The sequence below is a fragment of the Kogia breviceps genome, chromosome 8 (assembly GCF_026419965.1).
Source record: "Kogia breviceps isolate mKogBre1 chromosome 8, mKogBre1 haplotype 1, whole genome shotgun sequence".
Lineage (NCBI taxonomy): Eukaryota > Metazoa > Chordata > Mammalia > Artiodactyla > Physeteridae > Kogia > Kogia breviceps.
Genome location: NC_081317.1, coordinates 29,995,972 through 30,018,611, shown reverse-complemented (window position 1 = coordinate 30,018,611; position 22,640 = coordinate 29,995,972). Strand labels below are relative to the sequence as shown.

The 22,640-nt window shown below is 42.3% G+C and overlaps 1 protein-coding gene across 3 annotated transcripts in view; it reads left to right on the top strand.

Moving 5' to 3' along the window:
- BAAT (bile acid-CoA:amino acid N-acyltransferase) overlaps positions 1-18,343 on the top strand; it is a 44,954-nt gene extending 26,611 nt beyond the window's left edge. The window contains exons 1-4 of one of the 3 annotated variants that reach the window (XM_067041084.1): positions 890-913; positions 12,659-13,157; positions 13,395-13,597; positions 15,777-18,342. In XM_067041084.1, coding sequence (XP_066897185.1) covers positions 12,695-13,157; positions 13,395-13,597; positions 15,777-16,370 — 1,260 coding nt within the window. In that variant the 5' untranslated portion in view covers positions 890-913; positions 12,659-12,694 and the 3' untranslated portion in view covers positions 16,371-18,342. Of the gene's footprint in view, positions 1-889; positions 914-12,658; positions 13,158-13,394; positions 13,598-15,776 lie in introns of those variants that run through there. The other 2 variants (XM_059072844.2, XM_067041082.1) reach the window with 2 other exon arrangements.
- Positions 18,344-22,640: the final 4,297 nt, after the last annotated feature.

The window sequence follows — 22,640 nt, the reverse complement described above, 5'->3', positions numbered from 1 at the left end:
GTGTGTGTGTGTGTATTTTATACTAGGTTTATATATATACACACACGTATATATATATATATATATATATATATATATATATATATATATATATATATAATATCTTTATCCATTCATGTGTTGATGGACATTTAGGTTGCTTCCATGTCTTGGCTGTTGTAAATAGTGCTGCAATGGACATAGGGGAGTATATGTATCTTTTTGAATTATGTTTTTTCTCTGGATATGTGCCCAAGAGTGGGATTTCAAAATCATATGGTAGGTCTATTTTTAGTTTTTTTAAGGAACCTCATTACTGTTCTCCATTGTGACTATACCAATTTACATTCCCACCAACAGTGTAGGAAGGTTCCTTTTTCTCCACATCTTCTCCAGCATTTATTATTTGTAGACTTTTTGATGTTGGCCATTCTGGCTGGTGTGAGGTGGTGCCTCACTGTAGTTTTGATTTGCATTTCTATAATAACTAGTGATGTTGAGCATCTTTTCATGTGCCTTTTGGCCATCTGTATGTCTTCTTTGGAGTAATGTCTTTAGAAAACCCTGAAATAAACCCATGCACATATGGTCAATTAATCTATGATGAAGGAGACAAGAATATACAATGGAGAAATGACAGCCTCTTCAATAAGTGGTGCTGGGAAAACTGGACAGCTACATGTAAAACCAGTCTCAGCGTGGTTGTTGTCTTTATATCCTCAGTTGTAGAAGAGCTATTCTACTAGTCTTCAGGTCATTTTTGGAGAGAGTTGTTCTACATGTAGTTGTAGTTTTGTAGGTGAACTAGGGTTTTCCTATGCCACCACTGATCCTCCCTTCTCTTTAATTTTCTGTAATAGAATCAGGCTTCCTTTCAAACGCCTGTTTCCAATGATGATGGAAGGGAAGGAAAACATAAACCAGCTCATTAAAGGTATCTTAATCTTTTCTTGTTTAATACAGCCCATGTACAGGTAAATAATTAATTTGAAGTTCAGATATTAGCAGAAATGTTTCTATTTCCTTCAAAGATATCCTCTACCCTCTTTTCCAAATCTGGGTGCCAGAGGGCTTGTATAATCTCAGGGCAAGGGTGTGTGGCAGGAACACTAGATCAAATAACTATCCTTGGCCAGCTTCTCTAACCTGGTGGAAGTGTAACTCATCTGGTCTCCAGGCATTGACCTTTTGTGTGTATGCATTCATAACTCATGGTTATTCTCTCAGAATGGTCAAGGCCAGGTGGCAAACTCACTCTCACCCTCTGGGTCAGGTGGTGAAACCACTCAAATCCTCTGGGCTTGCCTCACTTGTCCTTCATTGTCCTTCAAAATTCCCTGACTGTCAGCTGTGTCCTTTATAGATCCCTGGTAGAGCTACATACCCCATACCTTGTACTAAAGAGTCACCTCACACATTGTCATAATGGTCCCCAGGGAGGTTTGCTGGCCTTCAACTCTCAGCTGCTTTCCATGCCCATCATTGTGAGAATATGGGAACTTTCTGAATCCTTTCACACAACAGGAGTGCAAAGAGAAACTTATGTGTGCTGTCTTTGCATCTCTCTCTGCTTAAACACACAATATCCTGTTTTACTCTACTTTCCAGAACTCCAAACAGGAAGCAGGACAAAATCTTCCTCTGTGGTTTCCAGTTTCTCGTAATTCATTCCCACTTTTGGTCAAGGCCTAGACCATTTTTTCTAGGCAGGGATGCCTTCTCCCCTAGCACAACAGGTCTAGGGTCTAGCCTTAATGTAATAAAGCTTCAGAGGAAGAACAAAACAATTACTGAGAATATAAACACATTGAGAGGTATTAATAAAGATTTTTCCTTGTAAGTAATAAGTCAGGGTGTACACAGATACAGCTAAACTTATGCAGGTGCTACTTAATGACTGAAATATTTTGGAATACTGATCTGTGTTAGCCTTCTCATGTTACAGCTAAGTAATAGAGTCTAGGAGAAATTTTTACAATGAATTAAGAGCAGTGCTGGGATCAGAACCTGGGGATGTAGCCCTAAATTTTCTCTGTTACACTGTGTTGAGATTTTTTTTCCCATAGGCTGTTAAATTCTAAGGAAATTTGAAATACATTTTGCTGTATTCACTAGCACTGTTTTTGTCTCTGGAGAGCTAGAAATACTTCCATTTCTATATTTACTCCTATTTAGGGAGTACATTTTTTTAAGTTCTCGTGATGATTAGAAATGTTGTTAGGTCTGTCACCGAAAGGGAGTCACAGTTTTCCACCGATTGTGCTGCAGCTCTGTGGAAGCTCAATGAAATCCCTTAAGTACACCTGGTGACTTTCACCCACCAGAATAGTCTTCATTCCGTAATCACTTATTTTTGCTGCTTTTCTTTCCTCTCCTTCTAAGGAAACCAGACTATATCATCCCCAAATAGGCCTCTTGGCCATAAAAATACTAGCACTTTAGAAAAACAGCAGCTGCAAGAGAGACCCTCTGACCCTCCCCCTTTTCTTCCTGAAAGCAGGAGATAAACCTCCCAGATGGAATGTGTCCTCCCTACACCAGAAGGAAAGAAACATTCTTATCATCAAGGACAAGAAGTTGAGACTGAGATAATTCTATACAAATAGACCTTGTTAAAAACAATTCTTATCTCCCTTTAGGTTCCCCACATAGTATAATTACTTTTCCACAATTGCCTCTCTTTGTTCAATCTAACATATAACAGGTAGGTTTCGCCAGTTGCTTTGGGTCTTCATTCCTTGTGAGGGCTGCTGTGTCACATAAAACTTACACTAAATAAATGTGTATGCTTTTCTCCTGTTAATCTGCCTTATGTCAGTTAAATTCTACCCTAAAATTATGTATTGATATAATTGTAGAGACAGAGACAGAGAGGGAGAAAGAGAGAAAGAGAGACAGAGACTGAGGGATAGATATTTTAAAGATTTGACTCATGCAATTGTGGGGACTGGAAATCCGCAGAGTGGGCCAGCAGTCTGGAGATGGAGGGAAGAGTTGATGTTACAGTCTTGGGTCTGAAGGCAGGCTGGAGGTAGATTCCTTCTTCCTCAGAGGACTTCAGTCTTTTCTGCATGGTTCACACCTGCAACTGACAACTGCTAATACCTCCCTTGTACGTGGTTAGTACCTTACTGCCCAGTGCTCCCACCAATGTCCCCACTCTTAATTTGCTACATCCTTTGAGGGCCCATGGAGTGCCAGATCCCTGGTGTCTTCTGTTCTAGGCAGCAGAGTGAAGAAGTCTGACTCTGTGCCAGTTTAGCATGCATCTCACTTTATTACTTGGGTACTGGAGCACGCTTTCCTGTGCTTCTCTTAGAGTCTTAGTGAAAACAACACTATTTCTGCTGCATCCCTCCCCAACCCACCTCCCATCCTTGGATCAAGTCCTGGGAATTAGTCACTAAGCTGGGAGCCTTGCTAGCCTGCCAAGGTACCTCTCATCCTGTATAAGAGCTGTGTGCTAAAACAGCCTCCTCTTCTCCCAGACATTCCAATCTGCCCATGACTTCCAATATTGGCCCCTTCTCCTCAAGGCTTGTATTTCACTTTTAACACATTTTATTGTACCATTCCCATTTCACAAGTTAGAAAGCTGAAGCCCAAGGAAGGGTAAGTAATTTGCCTGAGGTCAGTCACAGTGACAGATATAAAGGGATCAGGGTTCCAATCTAAGTCTTTCTGATTCCAGAGGCCAGCTACACCTCACTGGCTGCAAGAGATGCAGAAATTAAAAGACATGGTACCTTCCCTCAAGGAGTTCACAACCTGGATGCACAGTCTGCAATTTGTAGCTTGGATCACTTGTATATTTTGACAATGGACATTGACTGATGGGATTAACAATAGGACAGATTTCAGGGGTTCTGGTCCTGAGGAGGCATTTTTGCATGGGGAGGGCTTTTGCTGTCCCTTGGAAGAGTGGTTTGCAAACTGTGCTACGCTTTAGAATCTGCTGTTAAAAGTACAGATCCCAGAAACTTACCCCAAACCTATCAAGCAAGAATCTCCAGGTGAGGGGCCTGGGAATCTTTATTTAACAGACTTGTCAGATGAGTCTGAAGATGGATATTTGGGACTCATCTTAGAAACGACTCAAAAGGCAGCTGCCTAAGAGACCACTGACTTAGAGGAAGAGATAGAGAAGGAATTGAAGCAAAGACGAAGAGAGCCAGGAGTTGAGAGGAGTCCAGGGAAGAGGTGTAGAAACCAGACCTATGGGATGAAATAAAAGATTCCTTTATGAAACACCTGGATTGAAAGGCACACCAGCTAAACTGAGCCTCTGCCCAGACCCTGTGGCAGCAAGTGCTCATAGCCCCGTCCCTGGGAACTTAAAAAAAATAAAAAGCGGCTGATGGTTTCTATGGAGACAATTTCAACTTTGAACAGTAGGCGGGGGTATTTTGAACTATCTAAATTAGCAAGCAATAGGCAAGTGTTCAGTGCTTCTAGCTGGCTCAGTAAGCCATCGCGCTCCAGACTGCTTCCTGCAGCCGAATTCAGGGTGAGTCAGGGCTGTCATGGCCAAGTAGAAAAGGTCTGCTTTCTGATTTCAGCAGCAGGGAACTGGGGAAGGCAGCTTTGTCTTTCTGTGTGTGTTTTGCTCACCTCAGTGGGTACCACAGTTCTCTGAAGAACCAGAAATTACTATCCCAGGTAGTTTATTGTTCAAACACTGATTTATGTCAGATGCATAAACCTAACCAGAAGATTGTTTAGAGACTATTTTGGAGGTGAAATGCACACTTGGCTGCAAAAGTCAGGGTCCAGCCTAATGTGACTAATGGAAAGATTTTTTAAAATATACAATTTATTTTATTTGTTTGTTTGTTTATTTTTGGCTGCGTTGGGTCTTTGTTGCTGCGCGTGGCCTATCTCTAGTTGCAGCGAGTGGGGGCTACTCTTCATTGCGGTGCGTAGGCTTCTCATTGTGGTGGCTTCTCTTGTTGCAGAGCACGGGCTCTAGGCGTGCAGGCTCAGTAGTTGTGGCATGCGGGCTTAGTTGCTTCATGGCATGTGGGATCTTCCCGGACCAGTACTCAAATCTGTGTCCCCTGCATTGGCAGGCGGATTCTTAACCACTGCACCACCAGCGAAGTCCTTGGAGAGATGTTTCTTTCTTTTTTTAAAAAAAACATCTTTATTGGAGTATAATTGCTTTACAATGGTGTGCTAGTTTCTGCTTTACAACAAAGTGAATCAGTTATACATATACATATGTTCCCATATCTCTTCCCTCTTGCGTCTCCCTCCCTCCCACCCTCCCTATCCCACCCCTCTAGGTGGTCACAAAGCACCGAGCTGATCTCCCTGTGTCATGTGGCCGCTTCCCACTAGCTATCCACCCTACGTTTGGTAGTGTATATATGTCCATGCCACTCTCTCACTTCGTCACAGCTTACCCTCCCCCCTCCCCATATCCTCAAGTCCATGCTCTAGTAGGTCTGTGTTTTATTCCCGTCCTACCCCTAGGCTCTTCATGACATTTTTTTTTCTTAGATTCCATATATACGTGTTAGCAGATGGTATTTGTTTTTCTCCTTCTGACTTACTTCACTCCGTATGACAGACTCCAGGTCCATCCACCTCACTACAAATAACTCAAAGAGATGTTTCTTGACTCAAAGAACTTTTTCTCTGGGATTTATTGGGAGGAGGAAGTGCTGTGATGAAGGAAGAAAGGCAACAGGATCCTAAAGGAATTGGAATTTTTGTTTCTTGATTGGTAATGGTAATTTTAACTTCCATGGGACCTTTCGCTCTCTTTTATTCTTTCTTTCCTGCCTTCTGATGTGTTGATGTCCCACCAGTTCTTGACTGCCCTTCCTCTAACAGGTCAAGGTCTCCCAGTGGTGCAGGCATGATCCCCATCCTTCCCCCTGGGACTCTGGGGGGTCTGAAACCTGCTCAGCAATGTGGCTATCAGCTTTTAGACCCTATCAGGTTGCTTCCATTTTTCTGAGGGCCCCCTCTCCAACCACCACGAGGCTATGCCTGTGAGAGGCAGCTGAGTTCTTGTTTCTTGCCCTCTGGCTGCTTTCTATCTTTGGTTTCATTGACAGTCTGCAGTGTACATTAACTGTTTCATTGACAGTCCTGCCTTCTGCTGCAAAGAAATGAGGAACCCTGGAAATTGTATCCCATTGGATTTTGAGGAATTTTCCATCTTCAGAAGTAGCCTATAAATATTCAGCTGGGCTTCTGTTCTATCTTCACACTCTCTCTGAGATATGTCACTCAACTTTTTTTTTTGCTTTTTTATCTATCATTTATTCTTTCACTTAATTCCTCAAACATTTACTGAGCGATCACTATGTTCCAGCACTATTCTAGGAATTGAGAAGTAGAGTGTTGAACAAGGTATAATTCTTGCCTGTGTGGAATACTTTACAATCCAGAGTAGTGCTGTCCAGTAGGATATTCTATGGTGATGGGAATATTCTATAGCTACATGGTCCAATACAGTAGCCACTAGTAACATGTGGCTACTGAGCAATTAAAATGTGGTTAGCGTGGATGAGAAACTAAATGTTAAATGTCAATTTCATGCATTTTTAAGTGAATTGAAATTTAAGTAGCTGTACATGGCTAGTGGGTACTATATTGGACAGAGCAGAAAAGGGAGAGACAGATAAAGAAGCAGATTTGGACAATATCCTATGCTAGGTTTGTAATGAGTTGGTTGCTTAGACTAGTAAATAGATCGGGGGGTGGTGGTGAAAGGCTTTGATTGAACTAGATGATAAAGGGTGTCAAACACAAAGGGAAGTCCAAGTCCAAGACTGACAGGTTCAGCTGGAAAAGAAATAAGGAGCCCCTTTTAGATTCAGACAGTTTATTACTTAAATAGGCAGTGAAAGCAAGAGATGCCAAGGGTGCAGCTCTCTGGGTCCTTGTCTCACCCACCAAAAGGATGACACTGAGGCAAAAGGAACCAGACGTCTTCAGCAGAGTTGTGAGATATTCAGTGGCTGAGGAGCTGATCCTAGACTGCAGCTCAGTGGTCCTAGAGCCTGCAGCTCTGCCCTAAAGGGGTGTAAGTATGAGACGGAGAGTCCCTTGCCTCTCTGGAACCAGGGAGGTGGATGGGAAAGCTGCCTCATGGCAGCCTCCCACAAGATAGGGAGAGGCGGATGGGAAAACTGTCTTGTGAAGCCTCTTGTAAAGACTGCTTCTCATGCTATGCTCCTGGGGGGAATCACAAGGCATTCCACCCAGATTTAGGTCATATGGTGGTTCAAGCTGTGCCTGTGGAAACATGGAAGGTCTCCAGGGTGCTATGATAGAGACATTCCCCTGCAAAGAGTCTTAAGTGCTAGAACAAAAGATTTAGACTTTATCCTCAAATGAATCTGGCTGCCGCTGGAAGTTTAAAGCAGATGAGAAATTCGATTATTTTTGAGTTTTATAAAGATCTGTCCGACAACATTGTCGAGATTAGACTGGGGAGCAAAAACGACTGTAAAGAGAGAGAAAGAATTGGATAAAAGGATGAGAGTTTATGGGAATGGAGAGGAAAATCCACCATCATTTAATGAATACATGGGATGTGAAGGGCTCCTGTGCAGTGTAAGTGACAAAGACACATCAGACAGGATCCTGCCTTCAAGAAATTTACAGAGTAACAGGAGAGAGTACACACAGCATACATGACTCATTAATATTAGGTTCAAGAATTAAGTGCTCTGAGTGACATGGTAGAGAGAGAGCCCGGAGGAGGGACAGCCCTCTTCAGCTGGGTGTCCCCTTACAGTGTAGGTGCTTCATTGATGATGACAATTGAGTGTTGAACAGGATAAGTTTTAAGTCTTCTTACAACTTCTTTTGAAAATCTGTGAGGGACGGGCCCTGGCAGGCAATAAGCCTTAACAACTAACAAAGATATTAACCCCTATAGCAGTATGTGGCTTATTTGGGATCCAATTAGAATAAGACAATAGAAATGGAATACAGGGAAAGCAGGAAAAAATCATAAAGATTCAGCATGGTGAGAGGTGACAAGGAGAAGGTTTGAGGGCAGGGTTAACTTGCCAAATATCACTGGAAATTTTAATGGCTGAGCCCTCACCCCCACTTCCCATGCCCACATTCTTGTATTTTTATTTTACCTTGTTTTCCTTCTTCCTCCAGAGGGAGATCAGTTGACACTTATTGCTTCAGGAAAGGATGGCACACCAGAAAGAGAAAAACAAAAATCTTTTCCTGGCCTTTATGTTGCAAAAAACCTAATAGATTATGTGAATTTCAGAAGTCACAAATGGGTGTCTTTCCTTTGGTCCACACCTTGGGTTGTTTTTTCCTTTGGTTGGTTGGTTGTTGTTGTTGGGTAGTTTTGTGTGTGTGCATTTTTAAAATAGAATACATTTGAGTGCCTTAGATGGGCAGGTAGTCTTAGGTTCACTGCAGTCTTACATTTTGTTCATCTCTGTCCTTTATCTACAAATTTATATTACCTGCCTGGCCCCTATAGGTATCCGAATTTGGAACCACTGGTATCCATTGTAAAACAGGTTTAGAAGAATGCATAGTAACATATGAACAGGGTCTCCCAACCCCAAGTGTTTGAGCACTGCCACAGTCACAGGGATCTTCCTTGAGCTCCCAGGAAAAGCAGGATGCTCTGAATTCTGTGATTATATCTCTGCCATCTGGAGGAACAAGGACTCAAAATAGAAATTACTCTGAATCTAGAAAAATAGAAAAAAAATTACATTTCATGCACATGTGGGTTTGTGGACTCAAGTTTACTCCTACTATTCCATTACTAGTCCTGCCACCCTGTACATCAGGGTATATATTTAACTGGAAGCTTCAGAGTTAGGGAAAGGGAAAGATGAAGTTAAGGTCAAAAAAGAAGTAGGAAAGAAAAACAAGAGGGGGAGGCTAGGAAAAGAGTGAGCTCTCATATGTCTACCCTCATTTGGGGAAGATGAGTAAGGTTTATATGTAGGGTCAGATGTTACTGGTTAAAATTCTTGCTTCATCATTAACAACATAGGCAAGCTTGGGTAAGTCATTTAACTAGCTGACCTCAATTTCCTAATTTACAATATAAGGATAATAATAATTGTTTATTCCCACAGGTTTTTTGCAAGGGTCAAGGGAAATAATGGTCATAAAAGGGTCCTGAAAAGTGAAAAGGCTTTACTATGTGGATTCATATTACCCGGTGACTAGCCGTTAGTAAGTGCTCAATAGTTGTTTGCTGTTACAGAAAAAAGGGAAATGAGGGGAGAGCTGAATTCCAAAGGCCACTTAAAATTACCAGCCCCTTTACTTGTCAAATAATCGTGATATTTTATTTGTCTTTTCCATTTTCCTGGAGCCATTGCTGCATGTTTTAGTTGTTTGTTAAAGACCATGCCCAATGCAACAGGACAACTTGTATTACCAGCTGATGTAAATTCCACTGATAAGCAGCTTCACTGTAAAGACAGACTTTTTCAGTGTGTGGCCTCTTGTCAAATGACTCAGAAAATGGCAGTTCTCCGTCACTAATCTTCTGAGTCTTGTCCCTAGTCCTTCAATTCCCTTCTTCCAATTTTAAATTTACCTTCAAATTTATCACTCCATTGGACCATCAGACATATTTGTAATGCTTACTGAAATATAAAAGAGGTTCATAGTAAGTAACAAAATGAGAAAAATTCCCTAAAAAAAATTCCATATGAAAATTCTCTTCTTACACTGTCCACACTTCACAATGTTTACAAATAATAACGAAGTGTCAGGCTGCAGCTGACTACACCGTGTAAAAATTCATTTTTCGGAATGCAACTTTCCTTCCATATTACACCAACAGAATTTGTTCACTCCTTTAACTCAGTCCACAGAGCATAAGGGGAGTTTGGAGGAGGTAATTCAGGAAGGAGAGGCACACATCAGCCCACCATGCTCTTCTCCACATCGAGGTTGCCACTAGCCATCAACAGCCTCCCCTAATCTTGCATCCCAAACTGAGAATGGCCTCAGCCAATTGTACATGGTCCTTTCACACACCACCCTGCGGAGCTGAACAACATGTAAAGGAACAGCTCAGTCACTGTCTCCCTCCATCATTGCATGCACTAGCAACACATCACACTTGAAGTTCAAAAACTGTTCTCTTTTTTCCAATTAAGAGCTCTTGTGGAAACCCTAGGGACATTTTGCAGAGCCTCAGAGTTCCTCAGAACCCCAGTTGAGAATCCCTGGTGTATAGGTATCAAATCTTCTTTCGTGTGTGTGTGTGTGTGTGTGTGTGTGTGTGTACGTGTGTGTATGTATTATTTATTTATTTATTTTTGGCTGCGTTGGGTCTTAGTTGCAGCAGGTGGGATATTTTGTTGCGGTGCTCAGGCTTCTCTCTAGTTGTGGTATGTGGGTTTTTCTCTTCTCTAGCTGTGGCGCATAGGCTCTGTAGTTTGCAGCACGTGGGCTCTCTAGTTGAGGCTCCCAGGCTCAGAAGTTGTAGCATGCGGGCTTACTTACCCCATGGCATGTGGGATCTTAGTTCCCCAACCAGGGATTGAACCTGTGTCCCCTGCATTGGAAGGCAGATTCTTTACCACTGGACCATCAGGGAAGTCCCCGTGTGTATGTATTTAAATCCTGGATGTTTCTTGTTTCTTGAATATATAAGGGGGTGTTATATAAAGAACAGATGGCACAAGAATAAGTCTGAGGTCTGATAGACTTACAACCAATTTCTGAAGAGGTAATCTGTCAAACTTTGTCTTGGATCCCTACCAAATCTTCATGAGGGCACACCCGATCTTATCAGCCTGTGAAAAGTGACCTTGTTTAGCCCATGTTCCAAAGGCAATGACTGTGGGATTGCTGATCATGTGGTGCTTCCTAGTCTTTGGTGAGGAAACCTGAGACACCATTCACAAGCACACACTGTTGACTCATCAAGTGAACTCTCTCTCTCATTGTTTCACATGCTCTTGGGAGAATGCCTGCTTCTTATAGGAAGTTTAATTATAATCTAACCCCTTGCATATACCTTAGTGCAAATGGCAAAAATCTAGACATAGAATACTAATGACCATTATGGGGAATTTCTGAGAAGTCAGAATCAATAACTTAACACATTTCACAGGAGCTCCAGAAAAATTAGGAGACAAAACAGTAAGCATAGTCAGCTAAGTGCTGAGACCCCAAAATAAAATTCTAGCTCTAAGATAGATTCCTTTCAAAGACTGTAGTCTTCTGAAACCTATTTTCTTCTATCTCTCTTTTCTCTATTCTATTTATTCCAAATTATTCTATTGACCATGAGTTTTGAAATGGTCAGTAATGCTGGTTGTTGATGGGGGTCAGGTAGGAGGGAGTGTGTCCTTTGCAGAAAATCACTTTCTTAAAAGAAGCACAAAATGCATTTTTCCTTGACCCTCTCTTTCCTCCAAAGACCCCCTTCCAACAGTGAAGAACTGGGCATTAAAACCCCTCTTCTGCCCCTGCACTGCCAGAGCCTGTTTATTTTCTCCAGAATCTTTTCTGCTCACAAATCTAAACCCCAAAGCCTTCACTTTGCATTCCTCTGTAAAATAAAATCAAGGATCCCTTGGAGGAGCAAGCTTTCTGAGAGGACACCTATTACTACCATCTGTGTGAAGATATTGTTGGAAAAATGATGCATACCTATGTCAAAGTTTCATATGAGAAATTTCTTTTAGGAAAATATTGGAAAGGGCTCACATTTTCCTTTCCCTTGAGAAACTGGTAACCCTTTCTATGAGAATAATCAGAACAACACAACTGAGAGATTGCCTGTTTTCCTTTGGTTGTCACTCATTCAGTGTCTCTGATGCTAGTTCGTATTTTCCAAGATCCTATTTTATTTTTATTTGTTTATGCCGCCTTTATCTATAAACAGGTTCAAATCCTTTGTGGAATGAGGTATAGAAGAAAGGAGGGAAAGTAAAGAAAGAAGGAATGTACAGAGGGAGGAAGGAGGGAGAGAGTACCCCAAATTTTGCTCATAAAGGGAGGAGAGTATGAAATAGCTGATCAAATGTATATTTCATTCTCTTTGCTACAAACAATATTTTATATTTATCACTCCGTTGGAAAGCCACAAAAGCAGATCATGAAGTTTTATTTTCCCTTAAAAAGAATAAATAATGGGAACTCTGAAAAGAGCTGGCAGTCTGTCTTACAATGGCAGGGAGGGATTGGAAACTAAAAAAAGAGAAAAGAAAGAAATAAACAACAGTATAACATGTTTCTTGTTTATGTAGGTATGGGAGTTGAAAAGCAGCACTGATCCTTCCAATAAACCCTTAATCATGCATTACCCCCTCGGATCCTAACAAACACCAGTGAAATAGGTCACCTGGGAATGATCTCAACTGAAGATATGAAGCTCAACTTACTCAAAACCACAAAACTAAGATTTCCTACAGTGTTGTAATGGATAAGACAGGAGGCTGTAGTGCCAGACCTAGCTTAAATTTCAGGTTCTACTATTAATTATTTACAAGACTTTGAGCATGTCACTTAACCTGTTTCCTCATATGTAAAATGAGAATAATGAGTACTGTCAACACACTCTATTTTCTCTCCTCCAAATGTTCTGTGTATTTTGCACTAGTATCCAGAAATCTGCCTTGGCCAGACCTAATATAAGCCTTGTCTGGGCCTCTTGCTTGGAACTGAAGTCTCCAACTCAGAGCTTTCTCTCCCACTGCAGGGTAGGAAATACCACTTGTCCCTTTGCCGGTTGCCAATGTTCCAGCTGACAGCCACCCCAGCAAGTGCCCTCGCGGATGAGCCTGTGCACATCCGAGCGACAGGCCTGCCCCCACTGCAGACGGTGACCCTCATGGCATCTGTGAAGGATGAGAAGGGAAATCTGTACCAGTCCAGAGCCTTCTACAGGGCCAGCAAGGATGGTGAGCTGGACCTGAAGCAGGCTCCTGCCTTGGGGGGCAACTACGTGGGGGTCCACCCGATGGGCCTCTTCTGGTCTCTGAAGCCTGAGAAGGCTTTTCAGAGGCTGATTAAGAAAGATGTGATGAACAGCCCCTTTTGGATCACTCTGGATCTATATGACTCCGTTTATTTACAAAAGTCAGGGGAGGTTCAGCCCAAGGCCAGCCAGGTGGTGCAGCGTTGGTTCTCCAGCCCTGAGGTGCGACGGGTGCAAGTCCAAGAAGGTCGTGTGCGAGGAGCCCTTTTCCTCCCTCCAGGTGAGACTAATCTTTCATGATCTAGAAGACATGGTTCATGGCAATAAAAACAAAAACAAAGGGCATCAAACTGTTGGAGAACTAGTATTTCCCACAATATTTTAAAAGTAATAAGCCTTTTCGTTGTGTGTGTGAAGATGGAATTCATTCTCCTTAGCCTGTACTTTTGCTGCTACCTACTTGAGCCTCTTGTTACTCTTTCTGATCTCATTCTCTTCTTTTTTTTCTTGCTCTTAGGGGAAGGCCCTTTCCCAGGACTCATTGATTTGTTTGGGGGCATCGGGGGTCTAGTTGAACATCGGGCCAGTCTTCTGGCTGCCCGTGGCTTTGCAGTGCTGGCTTTAGCATATTTTGCCTACGCAGACCTGCCCAAGAAGTTGCAGGAGGTGGACCTGGAATATTTTGAGGAAGCTGCCAACTTGCTACTAGCTCATCCCAAGGTATTTAAAACACTTTTCATTTAACCTGGCAACATTATAGTCAAAAAAAAATCACAAATGTCCATTCTGCCTACATTACCGGTCTGTTTAGACTTGGGCACAGCGCAGTTGAGTTAAAATGAGGATGATAATACATACCTTGTAGGATTGTTGGGTTGATTAGGATCAGCTTAGTGCTTACTGGCACAAAGAAGACAATAAATGGTGGGTATATTATGATTCTCTTCATTTGCTAGTTCAAAAATGTTCAAATATCAGGTATTTCTTACAGTTCAACCTGACAGGGTAAAACAATCATATCACCAAATGTTTATATTAAGTGACTATTTGTTAGACTCTATGCTAAATACTTTATATGCACTATCTCATTTAATGCTTATAATTACCGTGCATATAAATACTTTATATGCACTATCTCATTTAATGCTTATAATTACTATCTCATTTAATGCTTATAATTACAAGGTGCGAAGCACCTTGTTCAGGTAGTACTTTTGACATGGTCCTCATTTTTCAGATGAGAAGGCATACCCATCTCAGCTAAGTAAGAGGCCAACACTCCACGGCCAGTAAGTGATAGACCCCTTGGGGCAATGTCTTTGCTCCAAACCATTAAGTCCTCCTGACTCCCCAACTTACATCTTTCTCTCCTGGAGCCTTGACTCTTCTCAAGAAGAGATAGGATATGTTTCCTATTAGAGCCTCACCAGTATCCTCATTTTCAGTGTTATCGTCCTCATAATCAAATATACATGTGATTTTCCTAAGCATATTTAGCTCTGTTTAAAGGATTGCCTAGAAGGAATTAAATCCCAGGTAAAATGTTTTCAAGTTAATTTTTTTTTTTCATTTCAAAGTTAACTATTTGTGACATTGTATGAGGAGAAAGGGCAATTGCCAAAATTCAATTTGTAGCTAGATTCTGCAGAAGAGGTTCAATTCCCACCTCTGCCCCTTGATACTGTCGTAAGCTTGAGCGAGACTTACACTTCCTGAATCCCCGTTTTCTTGTTGGAGGACCGAGCATATAGTAAATGCTCAATAAATCCACCTTGTCACCTGTGCCCATCTGGTTTCTTCCCTCTTCCTTTCCCCACACACTCAACCCATCCCGAAGTGTTTTAGGTTCTTTCTCAATATACCACACCCTCTTCCCCCTCCCTGCCGCTGTTTTAGTTCCTCATCGTTGCTCAACTGTGATGCTGCAATAGTGCATTAATCAATTTCCCGTCTCCAGTTATAGCCCTCCTCCCTCACTTCCCAATCCACTCCTCATGTGGATGGTTCCCAGAGGTGGATGCACACTGGATTTCCGTGGGGATGTTTTATAGTATCAGATTCTTGGGCCCACTCAGACCTACTGAAGTAGCTCTCAAAAAAACGGGATCTCAGAAAGCTCAAATTTTAAGTTTTTTTTTTTTTCAGGTGATTCTGATGATAGAGAGGTGCTGGGGATACAACTGTGAGCAAAGTAAACACTCAGGGTCACTATGTATTAGCTATTGTTTGTCCAGAATGCCCTTCCTTGCCTCATTCACCCCTCAGACTTCTTCCCTTCCCTCTGCTGCCTCAGTCCACCACAAAGTTAAGGACGCCCTCCTGTGACCTCCTACTTCTCCTAGTGGACTGGGAACTGACATTCAATTTTGTACAGAATCCAAGTCTTTCATCTTTACACTCCCAATCCTTCCGGGATTAGCCTTTGGATTAACGAATATGCAAATACTTTGTAGCCGTAAAATGCTGTTTAAATATGAATTACACATACCTAATATTTGAAAGAAACCAGGACACCTCTTTTACTAGCTGGAGAGAAGAATTTGATTCTTCAGAAATCTTACCTGCCTCTGCTCTTGTGATGTCTAATGTTGCTGGTGTATTAGACCCTTTTTGCCTTTATAGAGCTCTGCTTTGGGTGAAGAGTTTTAATTTCTATTTTTTCACTTAATCTTCATAACTGTCCTACAAGGCAGGTAATAATATCACCCCCATAAGACAATAAGGCTTAGGGAGGGTAAGTACGTAGTGTTCTCTCTCAGTCTCAAAGCTGGCAAACCTTCGCGCCAGGATTCCCACCCCACATTTTCAGACTCTTCCCATCATACTAGCTTACTGGCCTGTAGGACAGCTCCTTCTCAGAGAATGTCCTGTAATGGGTTTCCTTTATTTTCTCCTTCAGATCCAAAAGCCAGGAATTGGAGTGATCTCCGTGAGCAAAGGGGCAGAGATCGGGCTGGCCATGGCCTGCTACCTGAAGGAGGTGGCAGCCACTGTCTGCATCAATGGGTGCAATGCCATCTTTGAATTCCCACTCAGGTACCGGGATCTGGTTATAACACCCATCCCCTCGTTTCCGGAGCGCATGGAGTTCAACAACATGGGCGCTTTGTGCCTCCTTCACTACAAGGGGAACCCCCGAGATGCACTGAATCAACACAGTGTGCTTCCTGTTGAAAAGGCCCAGGGTCCGATCCTCTTCATTATAGGGGAGGATGACCAATGCATCAATAGCAGACAGTACGCTGAGCAAGCCCTGGACCAGCTGCGGAGGCACGGCAGAAGCAACGGAAGGATGCTGCTCTACCGCGGGGCGGGCCACCTCATAGAGCTGCCCTATTGGCCCCTGTGCTATGCGTCCTGGAGCCGCGGCCTCTTCTGCCCGCTGCTGTGGGGGGGGGAACCTGTGGGCCACGCGGCGGCCCAGGAGCACGCCTGGGGAGAGATCCAGAAATTCTTCAGGCAGCACCTTGTTCAGAGCAGAAGCACACTCTAAGGGTGATGATAGGGGAGGGGAGACAAAAAAATTGGATAAGGCAGGGATGTGGGTGGGGGAGGGGACTCCTGCTTTCTCTAGATTCACAGTCCTCTTGAATCAACTGGAAGGAAATTGGACAAAGTCAAAGAATCAGGTGCATCTGAACCATTTCTAACAAAATTGTACGTGCTTTGAATTTCTGTAAATTGAATCTTGGTTTATAGGCACCCGGGTACGTTGCTATTTCAAAATTGTGATACCCTTGCAAATTGAATAACCTTTTGTACCCCGGTAAGGGAAACCTTGCATCCAGGTATTGCCAATCTGGATGAATGTCCTGGAATTCTGAAGTCACTTGTGAAATCATTTTCTGTTTAAACCATTGTGAGTTGCATTTGACATTTGATATGAAAAGTTCTGATGCCACCATCAAGGGTAATCCTGGCTAGAGATTTCCAGTAGGTACGTTAATTCTTTTTTAGAGTAGTGATGCTTCTTTTTATTCCTAAAATATATTTCTTTTTTATAATTTGAATCAGGAGTGGGGCGAAATGCTCAAGTGCCTTCGGAGCATTTAGTGAAATTAACTGAGCTATATTTAAAGTGATCAGAAGAGAGCCGGGCACATAGCAATTTCTATATCAGGGTTAGCTATTATCACTTTCATGATGCTTTTCTCCTTTAATCTATTAATGTGGTCAACTGCATTCATTAATGGACTAATTTTGCTTATTCATCTAATTCTACTAGGTCAGTTTCTCGTATTGACTAGTTTGGGCTTTAAAATTTCTTTTGAAGCCAACCTAGTCATTTATATTTTCTCAGAATTTCACCCCTATTTTCTAGAACACATTTTTCTCTTATAATTTTTTACATATCCCCTGTTGTTTATTTGCATGCCTTCTCCTTTTCCTTTCAGTCTGACTTGCTAAATATTTGTCTATTTTATTAATCTTTTCTTAGAATAGCTTTTGGGTTGTTTATTGGTCAAATCTAATTTTTCCTGATTCATCAGTGTATGCTTCTTTGAAATAAGTTCATTCCTTCTGCCATATTCGTGTTTTCCTGGCTTTCTGGTATGCAGTGTTCTCATTTTGTTAATGTCTAAACAGTTTCTGATTTACTTCCTCCCTCCCCCCACTCTCAAACCCAAGAGGAATTTTACCAAAGTACAAAGTATCATCCTGTAGATAACTTGCTGGTTATAAGGAACCTCACTTTGCAATGGAGGGCTCAGATTGTCTGCACCTGAACCCACTGATCAAACTTAGCATCTCTAAAAATGGTCAATTTGACATGTTGTGTTTCATGACAAGATGTAATGTGGAGTGCCCAGCACTACTTAGAACTATTTCTAACAACACTGTTCAACTTGAAGCTAATCAAGCCCTTAGATAAAACTTCTTACTAATGTGGCAGTTAGTGAACAAGTTAAATGGTACTACAAGGAGACAACTTAGATTGTCCATCATTCTATGACCTGGTCTCTTCACAAGTTAATTACCACCTGACCTTGTCTCTTTTCACAAGTTAATTGCATGAAAAAATTTGGAATTTTTCACTTTATGGGATTTTGCTTTCCTTTTTGCATTGGAGTGAGCTGGCGGATTGTTCAAAATTAAAAGGGACTTACGAGGCATATCAACCAAATGCTATGTGTGGGCCTGGTTTGAAGAAAGTAACTGTAAAAAGACATTTGGGGGATAATTAGAGAAAGCTGAATATGACTGGATATTAAATGATACTATGAAATTGTTATCTTGTTAGGGGTCAAAATGCTATTGGGGTTATGTAAAAAAGTAACTTTGTAGAGATGCATACTGACATATTTAGAGGTGAAGCGTTGCAGTATCTGGGAATTGTTTTAAAATACTACAGGAATATGGCAAATGTGAAAAATTATTATATCTAGATGATTGGTATAGGGAAGTTTGTTTTCTCTACTTTTATGTATGCTTGCAAATTTTTCATAATAAAAAAATAAGAGATCTAATCGGTATATTTACTTTTCTGCCCCAACAGACAAGAACTTTAGCATGCATTACATCTTTTCTCCATGACAACCCCATTAATTTCATATTAATTTTTTTGCAATCAACAATTATTATTTTTAAATTAATTTTTATTGGAGTATAGTTGCTTTACAATGTTGTGTTAATTTCTGCTGTGCAGTAAAGTGAATCAGTCATACTTATACATATATCCACTCTTTTTAAGATTTCCTTTCCATTTAGGTCACCACAGAGCATTGAATAGAGTTCCCGGTGCTATACATTTGGTTCTCATTAGTTATCTGTTTTATACATAGTAGTGTATAAATGTCAATCCCAATCTCCCAGTTCATCCCGCCCCTGGTAACCATAGTTTGTTCTCTACATCTGTGACTCTATTTCTGCTTTGCAAATAAGTTCATCTGTACCATTTTTCTATATTCCACATATAAGTGATACTATACATTTGTTTTTCTCTTTGACTTGCTTCACTCTGTATGACAATCTCTAGGTCCAACCATGTCTCTGCAAATGGCACTATTTCGTTCATTTATATGGCTGAGTAATATTCCATTGTATACATGTACCACATCTTCTTTATCCATTCTTCTGTTGATGGACATTTAGGTTGCTTTCAGGTCCTGGCTATTGTGAATAGTGCTGCAATGAACATCGGGGTGTATGCATCCTTTTGAATTATGGTTTTCTCCAGATATACACCTAGGAGTGGAATTGCTGGGTCATATAGTAGCTCTATTTTTTGCTTATTTAATTTATTTAATTTATTTATTTCTGGCTGCATTGGGTCTTTGTTGCTGTGTGTGGTCTTTCTCTGGTTGTGGCGAGCAGGGGGTACTCTTTGTTTCAGTGCACTGGCTTCTCATTGCAGTGGCTTCTCTTGTTGCGGAACACAGGCTCTAGGTGCGTGGGCTTCAGTAGTTGTGGCACACGGGCTCAGTGGTTGTGGCTTATGGGCTCTAGAGTACAGGATCTAGGCACATGGGCTTAGTTGCTCTGCAGCGTGTGGGATCTTCCCGGACCAGGACTTGAACCCATGTCCTCTGCATTGGCAGGCGGATTTTTAACCACTGCGCCACCAGGGAAGTCCCCCTTTGCTTCTTATAAGAGGTTGATGAGGACTATCCAGTGGTGATATTTTTCATATCTTCATTTCCAGGTCATGCTATAGACTACCGGTATTCTCCTTACTACTTGAAATAGAGTTATTAGCAACTTTAAATCTAATCAGGTTGAAGAGCCAGTTCCAGAAACACCAGAACCAATTCAGAAAACTCATCCTTAAAACTATGCTTCTGGGCTTCCCTGGTGAGCCATGACCACTGAGCCTGCACGTCCAGAGCCTGTGCTCCGCAACGGGAGAGGCCACAACGGTGAGAGGCCCACGTACCGCAAAAAAACCCAACCAACCAACCAAACAAACAAACAAAAACTCTGTTTCTTTAGAAACACTCTCAGTACCAAAATCTCAGTCAGGTTTCTCTGGAGAAATAGAAGCAACAAGATAAATATACAGAGAGAGAAAGAAATTTATTTTAAGGAATTGGCTCAGGCAGTTATGGAGGCTAAGTCTCCAGATCTGCAACCTGCAATCTGGAGACCCAGGAGAGCTGAAGCTGTAATTGTAGTCTGGGTCTGAAGTCCTGAGAACCACAAAAGTTAATAGTATAAATTACAGTCCGAAAGCGGGCAGACTCGAGATTCAAGTAGAGCCGATGTTTCAGTATGAGACTGAAGGCAGGAAAAGATAGACGTCTTAGCTCAAACAGTTAGGCAGGAGGAGTTCCCTCTTTTTAAAGGAAGGGCAGCTTTTTTGTTCTATTCACCTTTCCATTGATTGGGTGAGGGCCACCCATATTAGGGAGGGCAATCTATTTTACTCAGTCTGTTGAATTTAATGTTAATCTCATCCAAAAACACCCTCACAGACATATGCAGAATAACGTTTGACCAAATAACTGGGCTCCCCATGGCTCAGTCAAGTTGATACATAAAATTAACCATCACAGGATAGGTAGTCACTAAATTATTTCCATTTTACAGATGAGTAAACTAAGCCTTGAGGAGTTTTAACATACCTAAGCCCACACAAGTGTAGATGACTTTACAAGGGATTGAGTTTATATAGTCTTCCTCCAAAACTCATGTAACTATTATTTCACTCGCCTGACAGCAGTATCTATCTACCCAGGTCGCAGCAGCTAGGGATGAAATAATCCAATCTTCTCTTGCCTGTTATATTATGGCTTCCACTATAATTGAGGTTGGATGTGGTATCTATAATTTTTTAGTTTGGTTAGCTTAACACATAATATTAAAAGACAGACTAGGGCTTCCCTGGTGGCGCAGTGGTTGAGAGTCCGCCTGCCGATGCAGGGGACACGGGTTCGTGCCCCGGTCCGGGAAGATCCCACATGCCGCGGAGCGGCTGGGCCCGTGAGCCATGGCGCTGAGCCTGCGCGTCCGAGGCCAGCGTACGGCAAAAGTAAAAATAAAAAAAGACAGACGAGTTCAAAGACAGAGGGCCTTACAATACTTTAACTGATAATACCACACATACAGAAAGAAAAATTCAGACCAACCAGAGGTGTGTTCTGGCCTCAGGGAGAAAGGTTTAGTGAATGTCCATCATTGCCTGAATGAGAAAAACTGGGTCAGAGAAGAAAATCCACCAAGAGAGGAAATATAGATGGGTCAACAATAGAAAAGTTATCTTAGCCATGGGACCAGGACTGTGCAGCAGGCTTTTCCCGTGGCTTATTCAATGATCTGTATACACTATTCACCTTAAAAAAATTTTTTTTCATGCTAACCAAGCAACAGTTTAACTAATAAAATGGTTTTCTAGACACCCAGATTACAAGATGGGGTATGGGTAGGGGATGTCAAATTCTGGACACAAATTAGTGATGATTCCACCATCAATTAATAAATGTTTTTTGAGCTTATATGTGGTGTGATAAAGATAATATTCGAAAATGTATTTACATGCTTTTCTCATCGCATTTCCTTGCTTTTATTTTTTCCCTGGTTCTATATGAAACTCTACGTAATGATTAGTCAAACCCATTTCACTTGCCTTCATTAATCAAGGTCGTTTTAACACTTGCATGTCCTCCAAGCAGCTCCTAGCCTAAACAAGATGTTTGCCTAAGTTATTTTCCAGGACCTTGGAATCTCAGCTGTGTATAGTTCAAGTTGAGCTAGTTAAGGGTAGCACCATCGACCCTCCAGCTGGGCAGGTGCTAGTGTCCGCTGGGTGACCTTTTGAACGTGGAGAGGCCTGTAGCTTAGCTACACCTGTGCAGGACCACGATTATCGCACCCTTTCCCAATCACCTTTCCCCACTCCCCCCACGCCTCAGCCTTCCCTGCTTCTTTATTGGTCATCCCATAAATAACCCAGCCCCTGGCCTTCTGGGAGGAGGATTTGAGGTTTGCTCTCCGGTTTCTTCTCTTGGCTGCCTTGGGAGTAAAACTTCTGCTTCGAGCCTTGGTGACTCAGCGTTCTGGCTTGCAGTGCCTCCTGAAAAATGAACCTGGCTCAGTAACAAGTTTGGTGGGTCAACCAGGAGGTAAGTCCAGATGGGAATTTTGCCTGTTGGTTTGTCGGCCCCTCGCTGGTGCTGAGAGCCTGTGCACGAATCCAAGCAGCTGCCTGTCCATTTGTAATGGGACCGTCCTTGGGATTTCTCTGGGAAGGTGCCACCAACCTTCAGCACTTAGTTTCCTTCTGCAGTGAAAAAATGGTTTTGGGTGTTTGGGTTTGGAAGATGCCTTTTGGGTAACCTCGTTAAAGAAACACACCTATGCCCAGGTTGTTTTTCCGATCCTGACCTGGTGTGGGTTGGAGACCCACCTGGTGGGATGTGGGCAGACAATATAAAAGGTTATAGCCGGGGCGTCCCCGGTGGCGCAGTGGTTGAGAGTCCGCCTGCCGATGCAGGGGACACGGGTTCGTGCCCCGGTCTGGGAGGATCCCACATGCCGCGGAGCGGCTGGGCCCGTGAGCCATGGCCGCTGAGCCTGCGCGTCCGGAGCCTGTGCTCCGCAACGGGAGAGGCCACAACAGTGAGAGGCCCGCGTACCGCAAAAAAAAAAAAAAAAAAAGGTTATAGCCGTTGAGTTACCTGGGTTAAAGGCCTGGGATTTTGTTTTTTGATCTTGTCAGGTGGGGCAAAATCCCTTAAGGCAAGTCCCCACTGGAGGTGTGATTACTGAAATGCGGCAGCCAATGGGATTGACCTGGGCCCATTTTCCTTTTTCAACTTCAGATTTA